Consider the following 22,322-nt stretch of genomic DNA (forward strand, 5'->3'; position numbering starts at 1 on the left):
CAGGTGCTTTCATCCCGTTCTAGGGGTGCATTGGGGTGGGCTTGGGATTGGGTGGCTCTTTTTGGGCACAGTGGGAACACTCACAAAACTGAAGCCGCTTCCACAAGAATAACATTCACCATCCACATTGGGTAAAGCATGAACCCAGACACAGTCATAGGAAAAGAGACCATTATATCTTTAGCCAAAAATTCCTCAGAAAACCAGACAACCATGTCTTAAGCATTTCCTTTGATCTAATCCCATTGTGGTTATCTGTCTTATCCTCTCTGCTAACAGATTGCTTATGTATCTGCTCTGTTTAAGTCAGTGTGCTGCTCACTTCCCTAAAGATATGCTTATTTTATTTAGTTAATTGGTATAGCTCCATTACTACTCACAGAGAGAAGCCACCCATAATTACACGTGATCTATTTGTCCAATGATCTCCTTGCTCTAACTACCTTTCCACCTGTGATAAAACCAGCTCTGTCTAACAGAACCCTCAACACTGACAATATTTCATACAGTTATGCTCCATTATGATAACCACTAACCAGGGCAGCTAAGAAATTGCATTTTAATTTAATTTTATTTTAATGCCAACAATCACATGTGACTAGCAGCTACTGTAATGGACTCAGTACTGGATTATAAAACTCAATACTTTATAATATTCTTTTTTTCTATTATGTCATATTCTGGGACAGTAACTCTTATTTATACATTATTTATTGCCCTGCTTATACCTTAGCTTGTGTACTATTGAAAAAATCATACTCATTTATATTCCATATGCATAAAACCAAAGCCCAATTGGACTGTGGGTTCACCTGCATGTGTGGCACCCCGAATCCCTTTCTCTGTCTCTTTTGCCTCTCGACTGGATAAACTCACCCTGTGGATATCAGTCCATAGTGAACATGGAACTATCATGACATTCTAAGTCAGAAATTAGAATATTATTGCCTCTCTATTTATTTCATCTATAAAATGTCTAACTCTTCTAAGAGATAGACAAGAAAAATTAAGATAATTCCTGTAAAAGACTGTTACTCTGCAAGAAAATACCCTATCTGCTGAGCCATCTCCCTCAGCTGTAAAAAAACTATCTTTTTCTTTAGTATGGAATAGAGTTTATTGAGGGCATAAGAAGGGCTTGGGAAGAGAGGAGATAGATAGATAGATAGATAGATAGATAGATAGATAGATAGATGATAGAAAGGGAGGAGAGAGAGAGAGAGACCAAGACAGAGAAACAGAGAAAGAGAGAGAGAGAGAGAGAGAGAGAGAGAGAGAGAGAAGAAGAAGAAGAAGAAGAAGGAGGAGGAGGAGGAGGAGGAGGAGGAGGAGGAGGAGGAGGAGGAGGAGGAGGAGGAGGAGGAGGAATGGAGAGCCTGGCCAGCACTGAAGAGACAAGGGGAAGAGGAGAAAGGGGGAGGGGAGAGAAGGGACAGAAAGTAGGAGAGTAGAATAAGAGAGTAAGAGAGGTGAAAAACTATCTTAAGGTCAATACTGATACTTGAGAAGAATTTCAAACATTAACTCTAAAACCACTGTTAATAATCCTGGCATCGTCATCAAAAATTGCTGCTTCCATACACTGAAACAGCATAAGCACACAATTAGGTCACATGACCTCTGTTGTTGTTGCTATTTGATATGATGACCAATCATCAAGACTTCTCTGCCTTCTTTTTAATATAAGGTATGATTGATAATAGAAATGCAAAAATTTAGTAGCTTATATATACAATTCTATAATGTCTACTTGGAGACTATATACCAATCACAACTCCACTAACAATGGTAAATTTTTTTTATTTGAAATTGTCTTTGAAGTTAATGAAATAGTCTATATTAAGTTTCACTTAGAGCAATCAGCCTAGGTCATTTGGAGATGAGTTTTAATTTTAGAGGAACTTAATGTAGAGATCCTATCCTTCCTCAAACATAAAAGAAATCTCTAGTAATAAGGCCTATGTGGTTTCCTTAGCAACAGATGACATAGAAAGCCACAGATAAGGTTTAGCCACACCTGCATTTGAACCTCGACTCTGCCTCTAGAACTTCTGTAACTACAGCTAGGTAACTTATGAGCAGACTGGTCATTTGCTACTCATTAAGAAGATGATGGTAAAGATACTGACATCACAGTGTCTTGAATATGGGTGAGACCTCTAACAGCACCAATGTAAGAACCACGGAATGCTTTGAAGGGTTCCCTCCTCTTCCCTGTAGCCTGTTTTCTTAGATTCTAATAGCAGTCTCCAAAGAAGGGCTCAAAACTACTTCAAGTATTGTAACTAACATTAAAATAATTGCACAACACCCAAAGGTACGGCTTGGAAAACAGTGCTCACTTGGACAAATCAGCTCAGATTTATGGGATATGAATCCTAGGAGATCACTTAAACTCTGGGTTACAGATCACAACTCCAGCAGCCGCAACAACTACCATATGTTGTAGGCTTATGTTGTAAACAGCTTGGGTAAGCAACTTATCCATATTAATGATCTACCCTCATTCATTTACTAATTCATTTATTTCTCCCTAGGACTTGATGAGATGCATATTATGTATTTTTATCTCTTGGCCAAGGAAAGAAAGGCACAGTAATTAAGAAAATTTCCTTAAATAAAACCTTGTGAATGTAAGTGTTGGGATTTTTATACTGGCCAGTAAATAGAATCAGTTAAGGAAAGAAATGCTACTTTACAGTCTCGAACCCTGCTCGTGAGTCCTCATGGAAGTGGGTAAAAGCCTACTTTGGCTCCAGGAAACACAGTGGAATCTGTAGCGTGACTTGTTCGAAGGGAGTAGCGCTCAGTGGACCCCATCTGGGAAGGACTCGAGGTACGCTGAGATTCATGGTCTGAATACATTGATTGTATTGCGCTTTGAATATGAAATGTCTCATAGGCACATAAGCTTAAACATTTTGTTCCAAGCTAGTAGTGGTGTTTGGCAGGCAGTGGAAACTTTCGGAAGTACATCTTCTATGGAAAAAGTGAGTCACTAGGGGTAGGCTTAAAGAACTTTACAGCCCTGCCTGACTTTCTGTCTGCTTTCTTTTTCCTGCCCTCCTCTTATTTGCAGAGACCCAGTGCATATTACTGCTCAAGATGAGGAGCCCTGATGACAGCTCCTTTATAGTGGCTTCTTTCAGACATTTTGTTACCACAGTGAGAAAAGTAGGGAATACATTACCCACATCATACTTCTAAGGAGACTACTATATCTACTTGATATGATTATATGCTGGTCTGTGGTTCCTAATTAAAAATATTTTTCCCAGCCATAAAATAGTCTTACTTTCAAAATATCTCATAACACAAACGGGACACTGGTGCTAAATGTTAGCCTTCATTTGGTACATCTCACTTTAATGAATCTCACCAAAGTCAGGTTCTGAAAGAATGAAGAACAGATAAGGAAGGGGCATGATCACCCTCCACAAGTGATTTCCAGTTATCCATTAGAATTCTAGGAATTCAGGAATAAGAAGGTGGCATCTAGGCCATAGCTAGATAAGATGGAGATGGGAGGAGCGAGGCTGCTGCACAGAGCTAGAGGCTCTGACCACTGCAGTATACTTTGCTATTCTGCACCAGAAAACACCAAACACACCTCTGCCACTGCCACAATCCTGCCTTGTCTATGAACTGATGTCTGAACACTAGCTGTCCCTTCTAACCCAGGAAAATTGAAACAAGTTATCAAATGGAACTTCTGCTTCTGATTAAGTACAGAGGCAGCATTCATCTACCTGAGACCAGAGGAAGAAATGCTCCCAGAATTGGGACCCTCTTAAGAACAACATTCAATAACATGTCACAGCTCTTTACTGAAGGTTTACTGTGGAGTCGGCACTGGGATTTTAACAGTGAGGGAGGTCAAAAGCTCCTGCATTCATAGCACTCACATTCTACTGGGGAAGGACAGATGATAACAAAACATTCAAAAGCACCATCACTTCATAGGGTGAAAGTTAACAAGACAAAGTAGAGTGGTGTGCTAGAGAGCACCGGGGAATATACACGGAACAAGGCATCTTCAGCAGCTCGAAGGAGCTAAAAATTGTGAAAAACCCGAGTAACTGAAGTGTGTCAGGCATGCTAAAATGTGGGGGAAAACGTTGTAGTCCCCATTCCTTCTCCCAGGAATGAGCTTGAATTAATTAATGACTGCAGTAGGTCGGTCATGTGGCTTTAAGAAAGCAAATGAAGGAAGATGAATTTTAAAAAGTAAATTAGATAGAAAACGACACTAGGCCAAAGGTCTACAACAGTAGAGTACTTTAAGGGAGAGAAAAATCTACCAACTTAAGTACAGGAATAATAAGGTCTGATATATATATATAATCCAGTACCTAGGCCTGCAGACACACATCCTGGATTTTAGGGGCACAGTGGGGAGTTAGGGTGATAATAAGAGCTATAAGAAGGCAGAGATGTGCTTATAGGGGCAGCATTTTTAGAGGGAGAACCTGAAAGTGTTTGCGGATGGCCTGGACTTACAGGCAGGAGAAGAGAGGTCAATCCCTCCTGGGTCTTTTCTCTCAACCACTGTCTAAGTGGCTCTGGGTTTGCTTGAAACTGGAGAAACAGGGCTAGGATTATCTTCTAGCCAAAAGGATTCCTCAACCACATTAACTATGCCACCTCTCTGAGAAAACAAAATGCATGTCATGAAGATTAGACAGACTTATCTCCCAGAGGAGAAAGAAGTCGGCAGCTGGAGGTAAGTAGTTTTCATATTTGGGACTCATCAGCTGTAGGAAAGATTACATATCAGAATTCTTTATATAGAAGTTGCACTTTTCCCATTGCCATTAGAGGCAGAATGGTAGTCTAAAAATGAAAGAATCCAAAGAATGCCAACACAAAGAACTGACCAACCTGTGAGCAGACGGAAATGCTAGTTACCTCTACATGACCATCACAGTGTTATATGTACACAAATTAGTATGTTGACCTATAAATACATGCAAATATTATATGTAAGTTAAAAATGAAAGTCAGAGGAAATGAAGACAGTTTACTCACATATAGGAGTGCAATTTGAAAGAAAATGTATGAAGGTAACTGCCTAAGACAGTAGCTTTTAAACCACATCAGTGTCCTTCCCCCACTCCTCCAGGACTATCTAATATAGCTGAAGAGATAAGAGAAAGGCTGTAGGCAGTGCTGCTCAGACAGCACTGAAATTCCCATCAGTGTGCCCCAGTCCCCACCTCCAGGGGATGCAGACTTAGTGCCTGGTCCAGAAACTAAGGATCATAGATGTACATCCTACATCCTGCACCTGCATCTAACTTTCCTCTACTAATTCCACCAGCCACACCCACAAGCAGATAAATATCTAGTTGTAAGTCAAGATGAAATTTCAAAGGACTCACCATTCGAAGTCCCAGTCCGCACAGACACAGGGTTCTGATACCACCGACCCAGAGTACTCTCTGCCAAGGGCGCACTGAGCGCCTGTCTTGCGTTTCTTGAATATTTTCCTTTCCCCCATGACACAAGGCTCTCCCTTAAAGAGAAAGCCCATAGTGAGACAAGCAATAAAATACACAGGGGGTGAAAATAGCTAGTTGGTCAATAAAAGTACTCTCCTTTAGTATTCAATGTAGAAATCTCATTTCTCAGTAACCAGGTAGGAGTTAAAGGACAAATGTTCTAATCATTTAAGACTCAATGAAAGGATCACCAGGTCCACCTCTCTACACATCTTATCTGCGGTATCTATGCAATTTTGTTTTTTCTCCAACTTTGTGGAAAACACAAGAACTTCAGACTCAACAGACCAGAATGTCATTTTCCAAATGGTTTTGGCAGCTAAAGGAATAAGAAGACAAAGTCTGGTATGCTGTTTTAACTGTTAATATTATTTTCACAGTAAAATTGAGGTGGACCTCATCTGTATAATCTCTCCCTCTCTGTCCTCCCCCTCCACTCTCATAAATTACTATACTAGAGTCCTAAGTCTTAGAAAATGGCAAAAAGACTAAAAGATGGTTAAAAAGTGCCAGGACCCAAGGGTTGAGAAAAATAGAGAAGTTTGCCTATTCTGCATGATGATAAATATCTGCTATCACTAGACCTATGCACCATGCATCTTTTCTCAGTATGTTTTTGCCAGGTGCTTTAGGACCCTTACTCCAAGCTGTCCTGAGACAAACTCTTACCTTCCAAAATGGCAGGGCAGATAAGCACGCTATCTTCCTTCCTAACTGCCTGGCATGCACTTTGCAGGGAAGTTCGGTGACCTAATGAGTACATACAATCCTGGAATGTATGCTATCTATCCCTGTTGGTCCTAGATATTTACAATTATTTCCCTTAGTAGTCACACCCACATGTTCAAGTGACACACTGCCTCCCTTTTCTAAGACAATCAGATCAAAGAAGACTTAAGCCAGATGGCAGCAGTTCTACTGCTAGAGAGGCCAGCACATCCCACGGTAGGGGTACCTGATTGAGCAGGTGCCAAGTCTCAAAGTCCTCCTTGGTACAGCGCCGGCTGAAGATAGACTTGTAGTCCACTTTCACCAACTGCCATTCGGAGCGCAGGCTGAAGTGGCCAAAAACTCTAAGTGTTGAGGGAAAGGATGTAAAAAAACAAGCCCAATGTAAGTGAGTAAGATAGTAGACTCCAGAGGGGGCTATCGAAACAGCCTAGACTCATTTTATCCCTCCACAATGAAGCCCTTAAAAGAATGGTCTCACTATTCAATGTACAGGAGGTTCACATCTCCAGCCAAGTGGCTGTCAATCACAGGAGGTTAGGATCGCTCATTTTTATTGCAAAATTACTGTGTGTGATTTATAGGGAGTGTTAAAACAATTTACCACCCAAGTGAAGCCATTCTTTGCATTTTGTATTCCAGAGATTTTACATTTCTTTGTATGGACTTTGTCCACAGGAGGATGGGTAGTTTGTCCAGGGATGGGAACAGTTTCCTCATCTATAAAAACAATGTGTGTCTGTGTGTGTGTGTGTGTGTGTGTGTGTCTGTGTGTGTCTGTGTGTATGTCTGTGTCTGTGTGTGTGCATGTGTGTGTGTGTGCATGTGTGTGTGTGTGTGTGTTTCAGAGAGAGAATGTATGTATGTGTGTGCTTGTTCAGATGCATGTCTACATATTTGCATATACTGGAAATAGTAAAGTATATTAACCTAGCTATGAGCCTACCAATGCTAAAATCCTGTGACCATCTCTGTGCATTTTAATTGAAACGCTCACTATATGACTCATGTGAATGCTTATTCTCTTTCTGCCTTCCTTGAAAAGTCATAGCGTTCCAATAAAGGAAAGTCATATTTATGTATAGTAATGAAGAATGCCATCTGAGTGGTCCAGATAATCAATACTGACCTTTGTAAAGCCCAGTGGTTGATAGGCCTATAAATATGAATGATCAATCATTCTAGAAAAAATGAAAAAAAAAAACAGACTGACCATCAATTCTCCACTAGGATGGTGTGTCGTGAGATTATACTGTGAGGCATCTATCACTCTGATGGAGAGGAGGTGAGGCCGGTCATGCTGGGAGCTCAGAACAAGTGAAGTCTTTCAAACAAAGAACTGGAGGCCATCCATTTTAGAAGCTCAAGTCACATTGCCAGCCTTGTACTCTCCTCTGCCCTCACTTAGATATTCTTATCCTGATAACCAAGGGACTTCTCCTTGAGATGTTTCCTTTGACTTTCTGGAAGATGAAGATGCTTGCAGAAGAGGGGTAAAGACTACGATAAATTGTAAAATGTGGGAAAAAAATAAGATTGGTTTTGTAGATCATCTAACTTAAAATAAATCTCGGGAAACAGTTTTGAATGTATTATCAGATAAAAATTAAATGAAAAGTTTACAGTCTTATCTAAAAGATTAAACAGACTTTGATGGAGAAACTGAGAGCTATGCTTTATCAAGACTGCTTGTCTTTTTTAAACCTTAGATTGGTTTAGAAGTCTAGAAGCTTTGACCCTAGAATAATACACATATATACTGTATTTTTCCTAAAATTTTTATGTCTTTTACTTTTTTATTCTTGCTAAAACATTAGTTTCTAAACCCAATACAGAGACATTGTGTCATCCATCTAAGGCATTCCCATTATTTAGTTCTGAATCTTTTCAGAGGGTGCAAGTCAACCATTTACTTTTTTTGGGTATATTTTGGGGTTTTTGTTTGTTTGTTTGTTTGTTTGTTTGTTTCTGAGGGAGAGTTTCATGTCCCTCAGACTGACCACAATATACTTAGCCAAGAATGGCCTTGAACTACTATTTTACTGCAACCATCTCCTCATTTTACAATTATATTATATCCCCACCTCTGTGATTATATGAATGTGTCACTACATCAGCTCCATTAAAATTTTGTAAACAACTACCACTTATGAAAAGGTTCTACTTGCTTGGGAAATGCAGATCAAAACAACCCTGAGATTTCACCTTACACCAGTCAGAATGGCTAAGGTCAAAAACTCAGGAGACAGCAGGTGTTGGCGAGGATGTGGAGAAAGAGGAACACTCCTCCACTGCTGGTGTGGCTGTAAGATGGTACAACCACTGTGGAAATCAGTCTGGAGGTTCCTCAGAAAACTGGACATGAGACTTCCAGAGGACCCTGCTATACCTCTCCTGGGCATAGACCCAAAGGATTCCCCGGCATGCAATAAAGACACATGCTCTATTATGTTCATAGCATCCTTATTTATAATAGCCAGAAGCTGGAAAGAACACAGATGCCCCTCAAAGGAGGAATGGATACAGAAAATGTGGTATATTTACACAATGGAATACTACTCAGCAATTAGAAACAATGAATTCACAAAATTTTTAGGCAAATGGTTTGATCTGGAAAATATCATCCTAAGTGAGGTAACCCAATCACAAAAGAATACACATGGAATGCAATCTCTGATAAGTGGATATTAATTAGCCCAGAAGCCCTGAATACCCAAGGCACAAATTGCATAACAAATGACTCCCCTGTAGAAGGTATGGAGAGGGTCCTGATCCTGGAAAGGATTGATCTAGCATGGGAAGGGAATAGAAGGACAGAGAAAAAGGAGGGGGGTGATTGGAGAAGGGATGGAAAGAAGAACGTTTATAGGACATATGGGGAGGGGGGATCCAGGAAAGAGGAAATCATTTGGAATAAATTAAATTAAAAAAAAGAAACTAAAATAATGAAGATGATTTTGACAAATATCTCCTTTTTTGCTCGACTGAGATATCAAAATCTTTCCCCATTTACACCTGATTTGCTGCATTAAGCCTTCCTTGATAGAAACAATCTGAGTATCAGGATCCTAGTCATGTTAAAGCAAATATTTCTCCTTACTTTAAATATTTAGTTCATGGCTCACAATATACACCATGTCAAATTAATCCTATTCATTTCTATAAGAAGATTACTAGGCAGAAAGAAGAAAATACAAAGTACGTGATTTACCTGGATGTCAACAAGGCAGATGACAGGGTCTGCAGAGCAGTTTTGAAGAAAAATTTGAAACGTGAGCCAGCTGCTAGTAAAATGATGTGATTGAACAACACCTAATTAATGTATTGAAATCAAGAGGAGGGAGGTATGGGTAGTCAGCCTGCAAGATTCTGTTGTCTGCTTTTCCTTATTCATCATCCTTGTTAAATGGCTTAAAGATGTGAAAATAATGCTTATCCACAGAAATCTAACTTTCTGGTGACACACAGCTAGAAATAACAACCAAAATGCTTTATGGTAGAATCAGGACCCAGTAGGTTCTGACAGTCTTCAGACAGGAAGAGTTTAATAAGATAAGATGTAATAGGGAGAAAGATCAACTCCCCTTCTGGTACCGGCATCACGACTGGATAACAGATATTAGCTTCAGACAGCTGAATACAATATAATAGCAGCTGTTACAGGGTTTCTATCTATATGCATGTGGCCAATGTAAGTGACTATTTCAACACTATCAATGATCCAGAAATAAATTAACAAGATTGTATGTGTTACCTAGAGCAAAAGAAGCAATACCCAAGATTAGTCTAAATTAGCCAGATCACAAGGAAAAAATCACAGTTACTGTAAGTTGTTACCATTTTAAAAGGACCAAGACTTTGTTAAAGGAATTAACTTCAGCTAACACATAGGCTGCTGTTGAATAATATAAATTTTAAACAAAATCACATATTTATTATGACATATATATTTATTTCTATGTAAATAATATGTTTTATCAGACCATCCAAAGATGTCTGTAGTTGCCAAAGTTAGAGCATTATTGGAAAGGAGTGAGAAATACTATAGGCTGGATTGAATGTGGTCTTCAATGGGACATGAACATGTCCTTATCCTTGAAGCTATGATGAAACTTCATTTGGGAGAAGGAGCTTGCAAACTTAAGTCAACAACAATAAGATGAGAGCGTCTTGGACTGAGATGAACCTTACTGAGATGGACCATAAAAGCAGAGAGATGTCTTCTATAACAGGCAATGAAGACTGGCAATGCAAAGGCCCTATGAGGACAGAAGTATAAATTGGAGGTAGATAGGAAAAAGCTAAGAGATGCCTAAAGTCACCAAAAAGGGAAGCCGGGATGAATACTGTCAAAGTACATGATATAGCTGTATGAAAATTCCCATAGTGTGCATAAGTATGCACCAGTAAAATGTTGTTTTTTTAAAAAAAAAATAGAAATAGACACAAAGAGTGAGTTCTTCTAAAAAATCCTTTGATTTTAGAAACTGGCTTCCAGAATTGTAAAATAACAAATATGTTTGAAGCCATCTTGTCTGCAGTTTGTTACAGAAGCTGTAGGACACTAATGTTGATGTCAATAGGATTCATGGTCCTCGTCCATCTTTGTGCTGAAAATGGTGTCATCCCAGATACATCTTGGGAAAGGGGAGAAGAAATAGGTTGGCATTCTAAGGAGTTCACAAGTTGGAAAGTTTGTAATGTGTGAGGTGACTCTTAGCAGTGATGGTCAAAGGGCAAAGGGTGCAGTAGTTAGTGACCACGAGGCTGCAAGCGGAGCTTTATCATTTCCCAGGGTTGATGCTGAATAAGAACTGACATTGGTCCAAGCATTCAGCCTATCAGAAGGCTAACTACCAAGGTTCTCATGAATACGTCCTGGGTGCCTAAATATCTGTATTTCTCTTATGTCCCTGATGATGACAATGCTGTCCCCAGACCACACTTTGAACAATAGATAATAGGTCTATAGATAATAGATAACAATAGCTCTTCCAAAGAAGACCATGAATTATACAGGAAGCAAAGGGATGCATAGGAGGAACTGGAGGCAGCCAAGGGAAGGAGGGAAATAGTGCCATTGCAGTACAGTTTTAAAAGCAAATATTCTAAAATTACCCTTATATTTTCACAACTCCACATGGGGTCATAGCCCTGAATCTGAGACTCATGAATGAGCTGGCAGCAGCAAAAGGCTTCTGAGTGGGTAATAACTAGAAATTAATTCAGAATCAAAGGTTTAGTGAACCCAAGGTCTTTCTGGCGGCATTTACCCTGCAGCCTTGGTTTGGAACATAAAAGGTGCATTCTTTGTACTGAGCATGTCATCACACTGTGCAGTAGCACCTGGAGCAATGCTGCCCCAAACACCTCAGTCCAGACTGGCAACTATAATCCATCATGAACTGAAGTGTTTTTACTGCACAGAGTTTTCTGACCTTGCAACAGCATAACACATTATTTTAAAAAACAAAAACCAAAGACTTTAATATTCTCCCTACAATCATTTCTCAGCACATCAGTATCATGGTGGTTTATCTGTGGATTATATTTTGATATACTCTGATTTTAGCTATTGCCATTGGGTTTGAGTTACTAAAGAGTTTCATACAAATTTGAAAACTGAATTTTTGCTTAGGTTTGTGACAAAATTTTCAACAGTTTCAGAAATAGGCCTAAATGTACTTATGACATTTAGTTCTATATATTTATGTGAAATAACATCCTCAGCCTTGAGGATTATAAAAGCAGACTACCAAACTCTAGAAAATGCTGAAGGTGTAAAAATGCTCTCTACATCCTACAGTGCAAAAATTTCAGTTAAGATTTAATTCTTCATGTAAAATAAGCACCATATCCGACTCATTAGTAGGCAAATTTGTTTTCATCTTTATAAGTGGTAAAATTATATGTGTATCAAAGAATTGTATTGAAATAAATTTCTTCTTGATTTATTATCAGCAAGCACTTAATTTGTATTCCTACTTTATGTGCCTGTAAACCAGGGCTTCATGAGCATATTTTAGGTGAAAGGGGCCTTCCAGAAGTTCTTCATTTTCAATTTTTATTTTTATACTGTTTACAGTTTGCAATTTTACTCAAGGTTATGTGTTAGTTTTTTAACTAAGTAGAAACTTTTAAAGGTTAGGGGTGGATGTATTTGTATTCTATAGAAAAGAGCAATTCCTAGCAATACTCATTGTTGGCTAAGGAATGGAAAGTGGATGGTGGGGTTGACTGAAGGAGCATGGGGATCTTGCAAGGTGAAGTTAATTTTCAAGATTTTTGCAAAAAGAGCTGGTCCTTGTCATCTTATGAAGCCCCTCCATCTTGGTTGAATTATGAAAATGCCCCAAACTAGATTAATTTGGTTTCCCAAACTAAAGCAATTTTTTTACTTAGACTCCTGCCCTTTCTGTCTGTCCTCACCACTAGTCCAAAGACAACCAGACAGCATGGATTGTGGCCTACACACCCGTCAGGTAGCACATGACCTTCCATTCCTCTGAAACACATAAGAGGGGACTTCTGTCCTGCTGTGTGGTCCTGATCACTCCTCATAGCTCTGCAATACTGTTTCCTGTCTGTCTGTCTGTCTGTCCGTCTGTCTGTTAGTCTATGCATTATATGCTTTCTAAAGAGAACTAAGACAGAGAGAATATAAAGCTGGGGCAGAGAAGTTGGAGGAATTAAGGAAGAAGGAAAACCTGATCAAGTATCTTGTATTAAAAATTGGTTTTCAGTTTTAAAGGTTTTCAAAAGATCTTGCTGCCAAAAGCTAATCTGCTTCACAGCTTTCCTTGAGTCCCAAACCTGAACATTCTTCAGTTTCCAGCTTGGCTAAATTTACTGCTACCAAGAGAACTTCCCATCCTTACATTGTCACAACAAACCATTTTGGAACCCCTTTTTCAGAATTGTAATATTTGTCTCTTTGTTTAAAATGCATTTAAAATTACTGTTGTTATTATTATTTATTAATTAGTATATATTAACATTATTTATTGTTAATATTATTATCATTATATTATTATCATCATATATATCAATCATGTATATCAAGTACATTATTATATGTACTTGTATATGTGCCTGTGTGTGCAAGCAACTTGGAAAAGTTGCTTCTTCTCTTCTACTACATAGGTTTCAAGGAATCAATCTTAGATACTTGGTGGCAAGCTCCTTGACCTGGTTACCATCTCACCAGCTTTTGTTATTTTCTTCCTTTTCTTGACTCAAAGAAACACAATAACTAATATAGTCTTACTCTCATTAAGTTAAATAATGCATGCAAAATATTTAAAATCCTGTAGACAGCAAAGGTACATTTCCATAAACTTTTCTTCTCATTGATAGCATTTCTGTAGACTCATTCAATGTTTAGATCAAGGTCTTTCAATGGTTTTGACTCATAATCTGTTTTCCAGAGTATGCACTATCCCTAAATGTGGGAATCTGTTTTTTTTTCCCTTCACAATGAACATTGAAAAAATTAGACACCTCATTCATAAATATAGATGACTGCCTGGAAAGAGATGCCCTGCTCTTTAGTTCCCCGAGTAAATTCTCCTAACCACAGGAACAAAATAAATGAATCCTCTGAGCCATTTCTCATTATATGGATTTTCAGTGGGAAATCAATTAAATTTTATTACTTCTGTTTTCCTTTTTACCTTGCCATATGCATTTTTTCATATGTTTGTCTCTGTACTTCAGATTCATCCTGGATTCTATGAACCTAAGAGACCAGCGTGATCTTTGTTATAAACTCCTGTCCTGACTAATGTCTATAATACTAACAAGACCCAGGTCACAGACTGTCCTGTACTTTGCTGTCTGTGTTTTGCAGAGACATTAGAAGGACTGATTTTTTTTCCTAATATTCCTTTGCCTTGCGATTAATTAGATGAACTTGAATAAATACCTTACTGAGTTCTTCAACCTTCTTTTAAAAGATGACTCTTGTTCAGTGGACTGAATTCAAAGTGATGGGACACAGAATACGGACCTCTCAAGATAACTTCTGAGATTTTCTTCCAGTCTTGGTGTATATCTCTAGACAAACAATTTGGTCATCTCCTGGTAAACTTCTAGTCAATGGATTTATCTATCTATTATTGTCATCCATCTTTGTATTCACAAGTGCTTCTTTCATACAACAGGTACTAAATTAATATAGTTCTTGGTTGATTAATGAATAGCATTAATCACACAAAATCAATCACATTTTTCAATACTGCTACCATAGCTTTATCTCCTTTTATTTCTGGGTCAAAGAATGTGATTGAGTCCAATGTCCCTTGAGATTTAGAAGAATTAAAGCAATCTTTGGAGGAGCAGGGGTAGAAGCTACTCTATCTTTCATCATCCTAGACTGTGTTAGGGTTTCTATAACAAATGTAGTTTCCTGGGACATTAAATAACACACTTTGTTCAATCCACCATCCAGACAGAGTAAGCTGTTCTGAAGGGAAAAGGGTGATTAATTTGAGGAGGGAGGTGACTCACAAAAAGAAAAGACCTCATTAGAATTCCAAACACACTGGGAGTTAGCTACTCATTAATTAAATGATTTCAAATGGGATCAGGTTATATAATTGCTATAATTTAGGTGGAAACAATGCCACAGTTAATGTAATTAGAGAAGTAGGTTCTATAAAGATGTTTACCTCTTTCCTGGAGAAAAGTTCTGAGTCACCTGCTTCTCCCCTGCATAGACATTTGGTACATTTGGATCTCTGGTTAAAGGGCTTTTATTCATAGTTACAGAAACAGAGAAGTTTTAAGACAGTGGTTGGCCACAAAGGAGAACAAGGAGTTATAAGCAAAAATGCCTAGAAATGTTCAAATAAAAGAATTTCCTTTGAGAAGTAATGGTTGGGAACTTAGCTGGAGTGACTTTTGGAGGACCTCTAAATTGAACTCACTGACTTACAACAGGTTATCTCTTTTTCTTTCAAAAGAAGCTTTGTTTTCTTTATGAATTCTTCTACCCACTAAATCCTACTTTTATTTGCCTGAGTAACATATTAAACAAAACATGAAGGGTAATGCTGACTCTGTAATTTTCATTTTTTAAGTTGACTAAGTTATTTATTCACTTCACATCTTGATTGTAGCTTTCCCTCCCTCCTCTCCTCCCAGTCCCTCCCTCTCACTCCTCCACACCACCATCCACCCCAGCTCCCCTCCTTCCCAGAGAAAAGCAGGCCTCTCACAGATATCATCCAACCCTGGCATATCAAGCCTCAAAAAGACCAGGCGTATCCACTTACACCAATGCTACACAAAGCAGTTAGGAGAAAGGGATCCAAAGGCAGGTGATATCAGAGCCAGCTCCTTCTCCTCTTTTAGGAGTCCCACATGAAGACCTACCTGCACAAGCTACATTTGCACAGAGGGGCTTAGGTCTGTCCCATTCATGCTCCAATAGGCCCTCATGTTAGTTGACTCTAGCTTTTTCTGTAGTGTCTTTGACCCCTCTGTCACCCTCATCTTTCTCCCCTGTCTTCCATAGGATCTCCTAAGCTCCACTCAATGTCCAACAGTGGCTGGGTGAAGCCTCTCTGATGACATTAATGCTAGGCTCTGGTCTGCACATAGAGCAGAATATCATCAATAGTGGGGCAGGCTCCCTTTTATGGCATGGTTGTCAAGCTGGGCTGGTCATTGGTTGGGATCTCCCTCAAATTCTTATCCTTCCCCTACCCCTTACATCCTAAGCTTTCGTGGCTGAGTTGTCATCCCAATCATTCCATTGGAAGTCTTGCCTGGTTACAGGAGATGACTGTTCAAGTTCCATATCTCCCATTGCTAGGAGTCTTAGCTAGGGTCACCTTCATAGATTCCTGGGAGTTTCCATTGTCCTGAGTTTTTAGCTGGTCCCAGAGATTCCCCCCTGTCCAGTCTGGTAGTCTATCAGTTATCCTCTCTCTCCATTCTCCTCCAAATTCATCCTGTTTCCATCACCTACCACCCAGTCTCTTCCTTCCATTTATCCCCAATGTCTAATTTGCTTCCAACTTTCAGTGATATTCAAGCGTGTCAGCTCAGACACTCCTTGTTACTTAGCTTCTTTGGGTCTGTGGTTTGTAGTATGTGGTTTGGGTCTGGACTTTATAACTAATCTCCACTTATAAGTGAATGCACACCATGCTTATCTTTCTGGATCTGGGTAACCTCACTCAGAATGATCTTTTCTAGTTCTATCCATTTGCCTACAAATTTCTGGTGTCCCTTTGTTTTCAATCGCTGAGTAATGATTCATTGTGTAAATGCACCATAATTTCTTTATTCCTTCTTTTGCTGAAGAACATCTAGGTTGTTCCCATTTTCTGGGTATTACAAATAAAGCTGCTAAGAACACAATTGAACATGTGTCCTCATGCTATGGTGGAACTAACTGCTTTGGAGTATATACCCAGGAGTGGTGTAACAGGGTCTGGAGGTAGATTTAGTCCCAATATTCTGAGAAACTGTGAAATTGATTTAGACTTCCTCTGTTATTTACTCAACTGTGTTCTCTATCAGGCTAAAAAATCTTTGTATCAACAGAGATCTAGTCCTCAACTCTGGCTTCTCAGTTAGCACTAGATATATTTTTTGTCCTTTGATGGGACTTCTACAAATCTCCCATATTCACCAGCTACATGTAAATTCCCTTTGATTTCTTGATAAAAACAGTAGTCACTAATCTCATTTCTATCTACAAATTCAATATCTATGTAGGAGACTCCCAAGATAGATACTGCCACATAACCTAGCCACAAACTCCATGCAAAGAATTATTAGCTTGACCCTCTGAACACTAGTTTCCTTCTACTGTTGTGTGTTGTAGGACCTTGTACCTATTATAATTCTATTTCCTTGACTAAGGGAAGCATGACTCCCTTAGCTTGTTTATCCTCTATCTAGGATGGTTTATCAAACTCCTACAGGGATTTATCTAAGTCTCTATAAAGGTGGGAGAACTAGCCTCATAGCTTGCCATGCAAGTATGAAGACATGATTTAGATCACCAGCCCTCATATATATATATAAAAAAAAAACGGGGTATGCTAGAACTCACTTTAATCCCACACTCGGGGAGGCAAAGGATCCCTGGGGCTTGCTGATCAAACTACATAGCATACATGAGACCATGTCTCAAAACAGTATGTGGACATCGAAAGAATTTCCATCAAGAGTTTGTCTTCTGGCTTCCACATGTATTCTTATACACACATACACAAACACACACCAATTATGGTATGATAATTGTGATTATTTATAGTATCTATTTAACTAGATGTCTGACAATTTAAGGGTTCTACAGTATACCAATATATACATATAACCTCTAGTGTGAGAGTTGGAGAACCCTGAATAACCAGCAATATTCAATCAAATAACAATAATTATTCCAACAAAAAGGAAGATTTATCAAACTTTTGGAATATGATAAGCACTTTGTGTATATTTATTCCTGTTTAACAGAAGAGGAAACTGAGATTCAATAAAACTAAAGGAGTTATCCAAGAATGCATCACAGCAAGCAAATGATAGGAGTGAAGTGTACATGTTGCTCGCCATTGTTCACACATATCTCCTAGCACTGTTCTGAAGTGTTTTGTTAGGCATTAGCGGCCATTGGATTGCACAGTGAGGCACCCAGGCTTGGGTAGAGGAAGGAATTCTTACCTCCAGCTCTAAATAGCCTGTTTGCACAAAAAGCAGAAAAATCATGAAATTCATAAACCTGAAAGCAAAATTGTAGGAAGAAAGAAGGAAGGAAGGAAGGAAGGAAGGAAGGAAGGAAGGAAGGGAGGGAGGGAGGGAGGGAGGGAGGGAGGGAGGGAGGGAGGGAGGGAGGAAGGAAGGAAGGAAGGAAGGAAGGAAGGAAGGAAGGAAGGAAGGAAGGAAGGAAGGAAAGAAGGGAGGAAGGAGCAATCTATAGGATGTTTATAATTAGAAAGTCCCAATTATGATCCTATTTGTCTCAAGGTCTAAAACCTATAACGAGTGTAGAATTTCATACTTGAACTTAAACTGGCAGTCACTGTTGGCCTGTGGAAATTGTTAGGATTTTTGTCTAAGTGCTACACAACAGTTACCTGACAACAGCCAGGTAGGCCTGGCCAACTATAAAATCAGATGCTTGCCCCCTCCTCTCTATTACTCTCTTGTCTCTTTCTCTTGCCTTCTTGGGCTCTCCTATCTCTCCATTCCCTTCCTCCCCTCTCTCCAGGTAGCCTCTCCTTCTCTACTCTCTAATTCTCTCTGCTATTCTCTGTCTTTAATATTCCTTTAACTCCTCTTCCCATGCCCTAAAGAATGTCTGTTCTACACTATACCGTCTCGTGTGTGTTATGTACGTGTGTGTGTGTGTGTGTGTGTGTGTGTGTGTGTGTGTGTGTTTGTGTGTGTGTGTGTGTGTGTGTGTGTGTGTGGTCCCTCAGGGGGAAGGGATGCCTCAGCATGGGTCCCCTGAGGCACGTTCCCTTCCCTCACACATTACTGCACACCCCATAGGACATATTCTTTACCCCTTTATCTTTTTATAAACACATCAGGAACCCCTGAGGCATGAAAGCGAACAAACAGGATTATAAAGTACTAGAGTCAGAACAGTCTTAAGAGATAAACTTTTGGCCTAATTCCTTCATATAACAGAAAGAAAATTAGGCCTGGACACCTCATATAGAGAACAAGCTAGAAACCAAGTCTTCTGAAATCTAATTCTTCCCATGATGAAGACTTTTCATTGGAAACTTTTCCATCATTCTGATTGAGTCACAGATATACATTACTACAGCACCAATGGTGTTTGCTTCAAGAGGAGTGCAGAAAGGATATGTGACAGTGTCTAGGGTTTCCAGTAATCCCAGAAGCCTTCAGCTAAGACCTGCTTTTCCAGTATCATTGCTTATTTTTTCCAGCCTCTGGCACTTCAAGAGTGCCCTTAGATTTTCAAACTCTAGCTTTCCTTGCAACTGCAACTGTAAACCATAATCTTTTCTAAGACCAAGGATCTTCTTGGCTATGCGCAGATGCAGTATTCCTCTGTACTGCTTTTCTCTTGACCCTGTTAAATCAAGTAACTCGACCACATACAAGAGTATATTCTGGTCTTAAGTGAAATGAGATTCTTCCCTTGAGACAGCTTAGCTGTTCCCACTGAGCTTCCGCACAGGGTGAAGGTCAGACATTGATAATGTATATGTTGAGCTTCACAGGTGAGCAGAAAGCTGAAGGGTAAGTGTAGACCCCTCCTTTAGAGATACAAAGGAATCTCTGTCATTTTACAGTATAATCGGAGGTATCCAGTTGGTCCAGGCATTCCCTGCCACTCACATATAGATAAGTGTGCCTCAAATTTGAAGTAACACAGTTGGGATACATACAATTTCTCCCTTATTGACATACTGGATTTATTTCTCATTCCTCCAGGTAAATATTTAAACCTGCTGTGTATTCTGGTGAGTCACACACCATCTTCTCCAGCACCTTCATCCAGGACTCAGAATTAGCCATTGCTAGGAAACCACAAATCCCAACACAATCTTGTTAACCAGCCTCGACTTCTTTCACTGCCTGGATGTCATTAATTTGAGAGCAAATTATTAGAAACCTGGAAAACAGTTCTGAAATGCCTACAGATTTATGATGAAGTCATTCCACAAAAGGTCACAGGCAACCCTGCCATAATTAAATCTTTCATTAATTTTTAAAATATACAATAACTTACAAATGCAGCATAAATTAACCAGATGACCTTGAAGAAATTATTTAGAGCACAGTTTCATCAGAAGGTACTATCTAGGGACTTGCTGAATTTGTATTTTATTAGTAGGATTGATCCATTTTTCCATTCTTATCTTTTATTGGCTGCCAACAGAATGTTTATCTGAAATTATGAGTGGTAAGTGACTCCAGGCAATTCTTAACTCAGGGTAGTGATGGTGCATAGGTGAGATTCTCCCTTTCATTAAGTCATAGACTCAAAGGTACAGTGCACATAAACCACAGCATTCAAAGCACTAGTGCAAAAGTAGCTCTTCCTTTTTGCTAGCTTCATGATGCTATATGTACAGTTTGATAAATTATTTTCCTTTTGTTTATTATAAAGATTTGTTCTCATTATATAAACACTTGAAAGATATAAAAAAATCTATAGATGAGACTATAAATCCCCACTGCAAGCACTGTTTTCATTCATATGCAATATTTTTTCCATTCATTTATAATATTGTCCTTTCACATTTTAAGATGCTAGTGAGAAACCACAGTCAGGACTAGAATCTTCAACGGGCAGAAGTATTTTGAGGCCCAGGGTAATGATAAGACACCCTTCTATCTAACTTTCTGTCTGTCTATCTCTTTCTGTTTCTGCCTCCATCTGCCCCTGCCACACCCTACCTACACCCTTACACCACCAGCAGCACCAGCACAGAAACTCAGAAAACAGACACAATATATCCTGGAGATGTTGATCTATCTTCACAGAGGACCGAAGAGGTGTAAGAATATACGCTTCCACTCAATACAGGATTGACTACTGTTAAACCATTGGCTTATTAATAGTTGGCTATCAATATATGTAGTCAAATAAAGCAATAACAAGTGTTCTTACAATAATATTAAGTGTGTGTACTCTTCTCAAAAGGCATGGTTCCCTGTGTGTATTCTTGCCTCTTGCCTGGAGAATCCTGCCTCACCTATTTCTGTGAAGGAAACAGATAAGAACGGGTTTCAAATCAAGGACAATCGGTGTTCTGGGAAGGCCAGCCATCACTGGGCAGCAGCTGCGGGTTTCCAAATATCCAGGCAGCATGCATGGTTGCCGGTGTGCATTCAGGATACCTGATTGTTTTCACATTAGGGTGTAGATGGGATTAGCAGTAAAGGAGGTCAGCGCCTACGAGGGAAATTGTATTGAGCGAGAGTGAGACATGAACTAGATCCTAATAGGAACAGGCAGGGGATCAACAGCACAAACCCTGCAAGTGGACTCTGTGTTGGCTGCTGATACAGTATCAGCGAGATGGCGGAAAGAGTGGGGAATCAAAAGCCTTGAAAATAGAAATGGGGAGAGGTAGAGGGAAGAGCCAAATGAGAAAGAAACTAAAACCATTGGAACTGACACAGCAAAGTAATAAAGCTAAAGAAAATAATTTGAGGAGGAATGAGGGGGCACTTCAGGAGATAGAGAGGCATCAATGATTTAAATACTGTACTAGCATACAAAATTCTAAATAGAAGCATTAAATTAAAATTTTTTAATTAAATATATTTTTTTAAAAAAGCCAAATTTCAAAACAGAAGTTAAAGGGAATTATTGTCCAAGCAACTTGAACTAAGTCCTTTTGTGAGTTAGAATAATTACAGTCCATGATGGTGACTGAGAAACTATAAACCTATAAGACTTGAGTCAGGAGCCAAGGGAAACACGGTGTGGGAAGACAAGGGGGTTGATTAAGGAAGGATCTTAACAAGAAGAAAAAGGGTCCTGAACTCGGAAAAGCCCTGAGAGAAATGCAAAAGGGATAGCTGTTTTTAATTTGTGTCATTATAGTTCCCTTTTTGTGTCAAACCCTGAACCAAATAAGACAGTAGTAGAATCAAAACGTGTGGAAACCCAACACCTGCTCTTAAGCAGTGTCCACTCCAGTCTAACAGCATCACTTCGATGCGTGATTGTGCTCACGGCTGTGAGGGAGGATGTTAAGATTGTTGCAAACCTGCATCTCTCCTACTGAAAAAGCCCTCTCATTCTAACTACAAAGACAATAAATACAAAAAAATGCTGTGTACAAATCACTGTTGCATTGTCAGGATACATTAACAGGACATTAATGGTGACAGTAACTTAGCAACTTCACCTTTAAGTTTGTGTGTGGATCATAAATTTTCTTCCATTAACTGTACTGCAGGCACGTGCACAGGTAAGGTGCTGTTTGCAATAGGACAGAACCAGAAGCAAATATATAGTACCATGGATAGATTAAACATATTCATTTAATGGCAAAATGGCATGTAGCGTGAAGGATCCTTGGACCACATGAACAGGTCCCAAGTTAGGCAATAATTATTGAAATAATTAAGTCATTTATG

General features: G+C 39.2%; 1 protein-coding gene across 1 annotated transcript in view; it reads right to left on the reverse strand.

Annotated features, from left to right (window-relative positions):
- The window catches only part of Sorcs3 (sortilin related VPS10 domain containing receptor 3), a 186,356-nt gene that overhangs the window by 53,326 nt on the left and 110,708 nt on the right, over window positions 1-22,322 (reverse strand). The window contains exons 11-12 of the mRNA XM_052182067.1: window positions 6,457-6,574; window positions 5,382-5,515 (exon numbers count right to left, since the gene is read on the reverse strand). Coding sequence (XP_052038027.1) covers window positions 5,382-5,515; window positions 6,457-6,574 — 252 coding nt within the window. The remainder of the gene's footprint in view (window positions 1-5,381; window positions 5,516-6,456; window positions 6,575-22,322) is intronic.

The sequence above is a fragment of the Apodemus sylvaticus genome, chromosome 1 (genome assembly GCF_947179515.1).
Source record: "Apodemus sylvaticus chromosome 1, mApoSyl1.1, whole genome shotgun sequence".
Taxonomy (NCBI): Eukaryota; Metazoa; Chordata; class Mammalia; order Rodentia; family Muridae; genus Apodemus; species Apodemus sylvaticus.